The 8276-nt window shown below is 45.2% G+C and overlaps 1 protein-coding gene and 1 non-coding gene across 2 annotated transcripts; both read left to right on the top strand.

Moving 5' to 3' along the window:
- The first annotated feature begins 1597 nt into the window (after positions 1 to 1597).
- On the top strand, positions 1598 to 2662 carry LOC102751006 (putative olfactory receptor 1F12P). The gene is given in 2 exon segments (XM_006750643.2): positions 1598 to 2628; positions 2631 to 2662. Coding segments are annotated over 2 exon segments (942 nt in total). The 5' UTR covers positions 1598 to 1718.
- Positions 2663 to 7815: 5153 nt separating this feature from the next.
- On the top strand, positions 7816 to 7919 carry LOC115938356 (U6 spliceosomal RNA). The gene has a single exon (XR_004073488.1). It is a non-coding gene; the product is annotated as a U6 spliceosomal RNA (small nuclear RNA).
- The last annotated feature ends 357 nt before the right edge of the window (positions 7920 to 8276 follow it).

Below are 8276 nucleotides of genomic sequence, written 5' to 3'. Positions count from 1 at the left end.
AGGCAGTACTTGGGAAGAGTACTTTCCTAACAAGTGGGAAGTAGTAACAAGAAATTTTTCTTCTCCCACATCTCCGGGGAAGTGGAGGATTGGAAGGAAAAGAGGATGGTGTCACCCTGGTTGGAAAGGAGTACTAGTCAAGGAAGGGACAGAGCTTTTGCCACTACACATGCCGCAGCTCCCCGTCTCAAAATGTATCTCTCCCAGTACAGGCGATCCTCTCCCCCCACGTCCCTGCCCCATCCCACGTGCTCCACATGCCCCTTCTCCTGCCCCAGCGCTGGCCACTCCAGGAAGCCCTGACCCATTTACACAGAAGCCCCAAGGCTAAGTTCACCTGGTAGCACTTTTTTGGTCTTTTGGAGAAAATCAAAGCAGTGAAATTGAAGGAACACGTTTATCTTCCACACTAAGGAACAGGCCGAGAATTCAACTGGGATCTGCAGCATAGCCAAAATCTCCATCCCTCCTTTACCCTCCCCACCTGCACTGGTAAGTTTCTTTGCTCCAAGCAGGTTCCACCTCAGCAAAATGGTGGGGTGGACAAAGGCAACCGCCCAAGACGGTTTTCCCGTTGTCACTCCCTGCCCAGTTCCTGGTGGGTCATAACCCTGCCCCCATGGCTTTTCCAGACTGATTTCCCCCGTCAGCTCTTCCCCCATCCCTGCTCAGCACACTGACTCAAGTTCTTCCTTCCCCCCCTCCCTCTTTGTGATTTACATTCTCACAGCACCCAAATCCCAACTACGTCTTGTGAAGCAGTGGAAAATAATTGATATTATATCTAATGGAACTTCAGCTGAGCTCACACTGAACTATCATGAACTCCAGTTTCTGGAGTCCAGTTTCTGCGGTCCTATTGTTTTCTTTTCCCCCATTCCATTCCTTTGGGCAATGTTACACTTGTAGTTTCTCTTTGTCACCTGCAGGGACAACTCTTACCCTCCAGAGGCAAGTCCTTTCCTGGATAAGCCCAGACAGAAGGGCTGGCTGAGCTGTCCCAGTCAGCAGGCTCTTCTGTCCAGGTTTGTCCTGACGTACTCCATCCACATCATTATCACAAGGACCAAGGTAACCCAGAGCCCGTGATAAGCGGCAGCTGGACCACCCTAAGTCCTGGGCCATATGTGACTGGGGGAACAAAGGAAGACAAAGTATTTGAGGGGAAGGAGGGTATGTACAAATAATACCCCCTGGTTCTATATATGTGCCATTGTGGTTCCAGAATTCTGTAGAGAAAGGGGCTTCAGGTGGCAATCTTTTTGGGAGTAAGAAGAAACTATAATTCTTCACTTAATAGTGAAACAACATCAGTTGCTCAAATCAAAGAATGAGAGTACAACAGAAGTCTGGGGGGCAAAACACCCTAAGCACTCCTTGTTTGTTAGCACCACTGAGTCCCTGGCCATATGTCACAAGGATTCTCCTTAGAGGGATGGCAGATGGGGCTTTGCAGGTTTGGGATCAGAGCATTTTGGTAGTGAAATAATTAAAACTCTGACTTTGGGGTTTGTTGGGGCCAGAAGACTCCCTGGTTGAAGCTTTTCCTTTGGTAGATAGAGAGCCTTCTTTGGATTTCATACCAAATGAACAGAGAGATGTCAGTTAGCCGGATGTGAGTTGAGGGGTTGTATGAGGGAAGAAGGGGGGCATGGGTGCCACCCCCTATTCCCTATAGCCTGTGCCTGCTCTGGATCTCTCAGCAGGACCAGCCAATCATGGAGGGAGAAAACCAGACAAGCGCCTCTGAGTTCATCCTCCTAGGGCTCTCCAGCCAGCCTGAAAGGCAGGAGCTGATCTTTGGGCTCTTCCTTGTCATGTACCTGGCCGGGGCAGCAGGAAACTTGCTCATCATCCTGGCCATTGGCTCAGACTCCCACCTCCACACGCCCATGTACTTCTTCCTCAGCAACCGTTCCCTGGTGGATTTCTGCTTCATCTCTGCCACAGTCCCCAAGATGCTTGTGAACATCCAGATGCAGACTTGGTCCATTTCCTATGGTGGCTGCTTAGCCCAGATCTACTTCTGCATTTTGCTTGCCAACATGGACAACTTTCTCCTGACAGCAATGGCTTATGACCGCTACGTGGCCATCTGTCACCCACTGCACTACTCCACCATGATGAGTCTGCAAATCTGTGCCCTGATGCTGGGGAGCTCCTGGCTCATTGCCAGCCTCCACTCCCTGCTACACACTGTCCTCATGGCTCGACTGGAGTTCTGTGCCAGCAACATCATCCCTTACTTCTTTTGTGACCTTATTCCCCTGCTCCAGCTCTCCTGTTCTAACACCCAGCTCAACCAGCTCATGATTCTGCTGGTGGGGGGCTTGATTGTTCTCATCCCCTTTCTCAGCATTCTTGTGTCCTACACCCACATTGTGTCTGCTGTGCTCAAGGTCCCATCTGCCAGGGGCAAACAAAAGGCCTTTTCCACCTGTGGCTCTTACCTCACTGTAGTCCTTCTCTTCTGTGGGACCATCACAGGGGTCTACCTGAATCCCTCATCCTCCCACTCAGCTGACAAGGAATCACTGGCTTCAGTGATGTATATGGTGGTCACACCCATGCTGAACCCCTTCATCTACTGCCTGAGGAACAAAGACATGAAGGGAGCTCTAAGAAAACTATTGGAGGGAAGGCTTTATCCTGTGGGCGATGACAGCCCCTCTCAGGGCCTTTGTGCTGGGAATGGGATGAACCAGGGACAGGCTCCACATATAGAAGGCTGGAAAAACACAGACCTCATTGTCTTGGGTCACCATGGCCAGGGAGTCCTCTCATTACTCCATAAGTAATTTGCAAGTCCCTTCTTGGCCCCCCGCACAGACTGCTGAGGGACATAAACTCTCCCCTAAAGACAGAACCACATAAACAAATGCAAATTAGCTTTATCTACAGACCTTCTGGAGAGGGTTCACGTGAAAAAGGTGAACTCATAGGAATCTATGGCCTGTGCTGATAGCCTATGCCAAAGGAATGCCCTCTGAGAGCCCCAGACACCTCCAGGTCCTCAAAATCCTTAACCCTCATGCATCGCAATTTCTAAACTCCTCTGCCACATCCCCACTTCCTCAACCACCATCCCCACATTCTGGGTTGAATCTAGCTCTGGGGACAGACTTGATTGTCCTCAAAGCCATCCCACTCGTGGCCTTGGATGCTGCTGGGTGGGGTTCCATACTCTAGGTACTTGCATCAGGAATGCCTGCAGCAATATCTCAGCTGAACACCTAAGCAGGTGGCAAGGGGTATGGTAGAGCTTGAAAGAACATTCCACAGAAAGTCCAACCCACTGGGGCCGCTAGTCCTGGCACCACAGTTACTGGCCATTTGACTCCAGTCCATTTGAAATTCACCATTCTACCAAACGCTGTGCTTTTTCAGTCTCTACTCTGTGGTTCCAGCAGGCCCAACTTGCCCATTTCTGTCAAAATTCCAGGTGTCCTTCAAGCTCAGATAAAATACCATGCCCTTCATGAAGCCACCTCACATCTCCCCGACCAAGAGACAGTATTTTCTCTCCCCTGGAACGCCATATAATTCTAATTCTGTCAATCCCTTTCATACCTGGCTTTGCACGATTCACGTTCACCATAACTCCACTCCAAACAGGACGGCTGGGTCCTTTTTAAATTTTATAAAAGGTCCTATTCATCTTAAGAAACACCCTCAGAAGGCTCTATCATAGTGCTGGGTTTAAAATCATGACTCAATAAAAGTACGCTGGTAATAGATGTTGATGACAACCATGACAAGGGCGGCACACGCTGCAGAAAGAACACTCATGTCCTCTCCCCCCATAATTTAGTCTTAACCAATCCCTTTTCTATCTCCCCCTCCCCCTCCAAGAAAAAAGAGCTACCAGTCCAACTGGTCAGAACCTAAAGAGTTCACTGGTGCATATTTTATGAAGGGCAGTGTGCCCTAAAGGGTTAGCATCCAGGGACGAAGCCCCCTTCCTTCCAGCCTGCCCCTGGTTATTCCTCTTCTATTCATGGTCTCCTTGGAGTCCCCATTTTGGGACGAGTCACCCCTCTTTCTATATATACACCATGGCTAAGCACGCAGATCCTCAATTCAGATTTGGGACTAAGAGTGGGAGGGGGTAGGCCTAGACCATTTTCCAGCTAACCTTTGACCAGTGAGTCCACGATGGAGGTTACTGGGTGTAACTCAGATACTAACAAAGTGGCACTCTGGCTCAAAGTTTGCTATTGTTCTTTGAGCATATTGTTTCCTTAGGAGCCCTCAGGAGCTGGGATAATTGGCAGGGCAGGATAGGCTTTCCTGGGACTCTGACCATAAAACCACAACAATACCAACAAAATCTCACCTCAAACCTGTAAAAATGATGTGAAGAAATGTTGACGTCAACCACCCTCACAGACTTGGCAGCATAAACCCAATCCCATGAATGTACCAGAACATTAATTTTAATTTTTAAAAATATTCAAGAAGAAAGGAAGAAAAATAGTTCCATTATCTACATTTTTAAAATAGCATTATTAAGTACCACTAGTAATAAAGTGGAAGTATCTTCAAGAATAATGAGAATAGGGTGCCTGGGCGGCTCAGATAGTTAAGCGACTGCCTTCCGCTCAGGTCATGATCCCAGAATCCTGGGATCGAGTCCCCCACCGGGCTCCCGGCTCAGTGGGGAGCCTGCTTTTCCCTCTGATCCTCTCCCCTCTCATGCTGTTTCTCTCTCTCTCTCTCAAATAAATAAATAAAATCTTTAAAAAAAAAAAAGAAGAATGAGAATAATAAATATCACCTATATGGCATTTTCCAAGTCACATAAAATCTTTTCACGCCAACACCTTCTCATTCACACTGTATGCCTTTTCCACACCAAAGGGCCACAGCTACATCCACTTAGCACATACAATTTGAGCTCAAGTGACAATTCTGTACCAGGTACTACATTCTAGGCACTGGGGATATATCAGCAAACAAAACAAAGGTTCTACTTTCATGCAGCTGGTGTTCCAGGGCAATGGGAGGAGAACAGAAAAAAAAAAAAAGAGAGAGAGAGAACAAGTATACATAAAATATGTCAGAAAGCTCTAAGTGCCATAAAGAAAAACATATCAAGGTCGGGGACTAGCAATTGATAAGGAGAGTAATTGTGGCAGGGTGGTGCTTCAAGTGTCCATTGCGGAGAAACAAACCACCCAAACTTAGTGGCTTAAAATAACAGCAATCATTGAAGCATCTGGCTGACTTAGTCGATGGAGCACGTGACTCTTAATCTCAGGGTCATGAGGTCAAGCCCATGTTGGGCGAGGAGTCTGCTGAAAATAAAAGTAATAATAAAACAATAAAAAATAAATAATGCCTACTTAACCAGGGCTGATATAGAGTTCAGGCAAATTCTTGTATATAAAATGCCTGTAATAAATAGTAAACAGTCAATAAAATATTACTTAAAGCAATTTAAAAAAATAACAGCAATCATTTATTTTATCTCTCATCTTTCTGGGAGTGGCTGTGTTGAGCTAGGCAACGCTCCTTCGGGGTCTGTCATGTAGTCGCAGACAAACAGGCTTGGGCTGGAGTTATCCTGAAGGATTCCCCACTCACGTATCGAAGGGTTGATGTTGGCTGTCAGCGAGGACCACAGTTAGGGCTATTGTTGCTGGAGTATCTATGTGTGGCCTGTCTGTGACGCGGGCTTCCTCACAGCATGATGGCTCGGTCCCAAGGGCAAGCATCCCAAGCACTGTTTTTCATGACCCAGCCTGAGGAGTAACAGCATCACTGCCTTCATATTTTATTTGTTAAAAGTGAGTCACTATGGCCAGACAATATTCAAGGGGAAAGGAATTAGACTGTAACTCTTGATGGGAAGAATGTCAAAGAATTCGCAGACATGTTTTTAAAATATCACAAGTACTTAGGGAAGATCTCTCAAGACAGAAATTCACGGGAAGAGAGAGATAAAGTCGTAAAAGGTCTTGAGGAAATGGGTTCCAGGCACAGGGAACAAGAGCACAGCCCCTAAGATTAGGGAGCATTCTTGGCATGTTGGCCAACATGCTCCAGAAAGAACTGTTAGCTAAGTAAGGTCTTTGACTTTTACTCCGAGAAGAGAAGCCTTTGGAAAGTTCTGAACAGAGAAGTGAAATAATCTTATTTATATTTTCTAAAGTTCTTTTATGATGAAGAGACTATAGAATGGAAAGAAAAGAAGCAGCTCCCTGCTAAAGTCATCCAAGAGAGAAGATGGTGGCTCAGACCTGAAAGTGCTGGAGGTAGTAAGAAGCTGCTAGACTGTGTGTGGTTTGAAATAGAACCGACAGAATTTACTGATGGTTTGGATTCGGGGTATGAGAAAGCGGGCTCTAGGCTTTTTGGCCTGAGCAACTGAGGGAATGTAAGATCTATCCACTAAGATGAGAAAAAAAAAAAAAGAGGTTTGGATGGTGGAGAGAAAACAAAGAGTTTGAGATGCCTATTTGATCTTCAAGTGGGTAGCTGTATCTGTGAGAACTCACAGCGGAATTCAAAGCCCCCTGGGATCTGGCTTTCCCCTCCCCACCCCGTCCACCCCCCGGCTATGCCACCGAAATAGATCTCACCAATATCACAAATGATTCTCTAACTTGATAAGGCCAGTAGCATTAAACACATTCACACTGTTGTTCAGCCACACCACCATCCATCCATAGAGCTCTTCCTTTTCCAAAACTGAAATTTTGCCCCCATCTAACACTAACTCCCCATTCCTTCTGCTCCCGGCACTTGGCAACCACCCTTCTACTTTCTGTCTCTATGAATCTGACTACTCTAGGTACCTCATGTGAGTGGAATCATATAGCACTTGTCCTTTTATTTCACTTAGCACAATGTCTTCAGGTTTCATCTGTGTTGTAGCATGTCAGAATTCCCTCCCTTTTTAAGGCTGAATAACCCATTGTATGAATAAACCACATTTTATCAACTCATCCATTGATGGACACCTGGGTTACCTCCACCTTTTGACTATTGTGAATAACACTGCTATGAACATGGGTGTACAAATATCTCTTTGAGTCTCTGCTTTCAATTCTTTAGGGTCTATACCCAGAAGTGGAATTGCTGTGTCATAATGGTAACTCTAGTTCTCATTTTTTAAAGAGCCACCAAACTGTCTTGCAAAGCACTTTTTGCTTTTTTTTTTTTTACTTTTTGCATTTTACATTCCCACCAAAAGTGTACAAGTTTTCCAATTTCTCCACATCCAAACTAAGAGATAAAAAAAAATTGAGGGGCGCCTGGGTGGCTCAGATGGTTCAGCATCTGCCTTCAGCTCAGGTCATGATCCCAGGAATCTGGGATCGAGCCCCACGTCGGGCACATTGCTCAGTGCAGAGCCTGCTTCTCCCTCTCCTCTGCCATTCCCTCCACTTGTGCTCTCTGGTTCTGGCTCTCTGTCAAATAAATAAATAAAATCTTAAAAAAAAAAATTGAAATCTCTGTTAAACATCTTCAGTGAAAAGTTGCATGTCTTTGCTATCTGTCTCTAGTTGGGGTTAATCTAATTCTTTTTTTCTTTTTTGCTGCTACACTTAGTAAATTAGGAAAGGAAAATGAAACGCAAGAACATAATACGTATTGAGTAAAGATCCAATGTTGAGATAAGGTGTCAGTATGTTCTGTATGAACAGAGTTATTCTGACAATGATATGATCTATACAAGTGGTGGTCTAGGAATGGATCTCCCCTTAGTTGGCACTTAGAGTCAACTCCATATAAACATTAAGTTGGGTGGGACAATGGAACAGTTTGGATAAAAGTGTGGAAAGGAAATAGATACTAAAACTGAGAAGAGTGCTCACTTTGACAGCACTTATACTAAAACTGGAGCAATACAGAGATTAGCATGGTCCCTGTGCAAGGATAACATGCACATTCGTGAAGCGTTCTATATTTTTGTATGGAATCACTGAATCACTAGATTATACAACTGAAACTCATATAACACTGTATGCTAACTCACTGGAATTAAAATTAAATTAAATACTGAGAAAAGATCCAGTGGGGGGAGAAGGATAAGAATTATTATTTTTGCTATCTTTGCGTAATAATGGCACGAGCCAAGCTACTCATGCTGTTTGACAAGGTCCAAGTATGGGGGACGATCCTGAAAACAGGAGACTCCACAGCTGGCTCCTGCTATTCTCTTTCATTTTGTTTATGGCAATCTTTATAATTGTGGGAATATTTCTGGGGTTTCATGATAAAGTGACTACTCATCTTAGTTACGCCTATCTAAGCAATCATAATGAAAC

Source organism: Leptonychotes weddellii, chromosome 5 (assembly GCF_054177405.1).
Source record: "Leptonychotes weddellii isolate Sample4059 chromosome 5, ASM5417740v2, whole genome shotgun sequence".
In the NCBI taxonomy this organism is placed as follows: domain Eukaryota; kingdom Metazoa; phylum Chordata; class Mammalia; order Carnivora; family Phocidae; genus Leptonychotes; species Leptonychotes weddellii.
The sequence above is the reverse complement of the archived record's forward strand: the minus strand, read 5'-3'. Positions and strand labels throughout refer to the sequence as shown.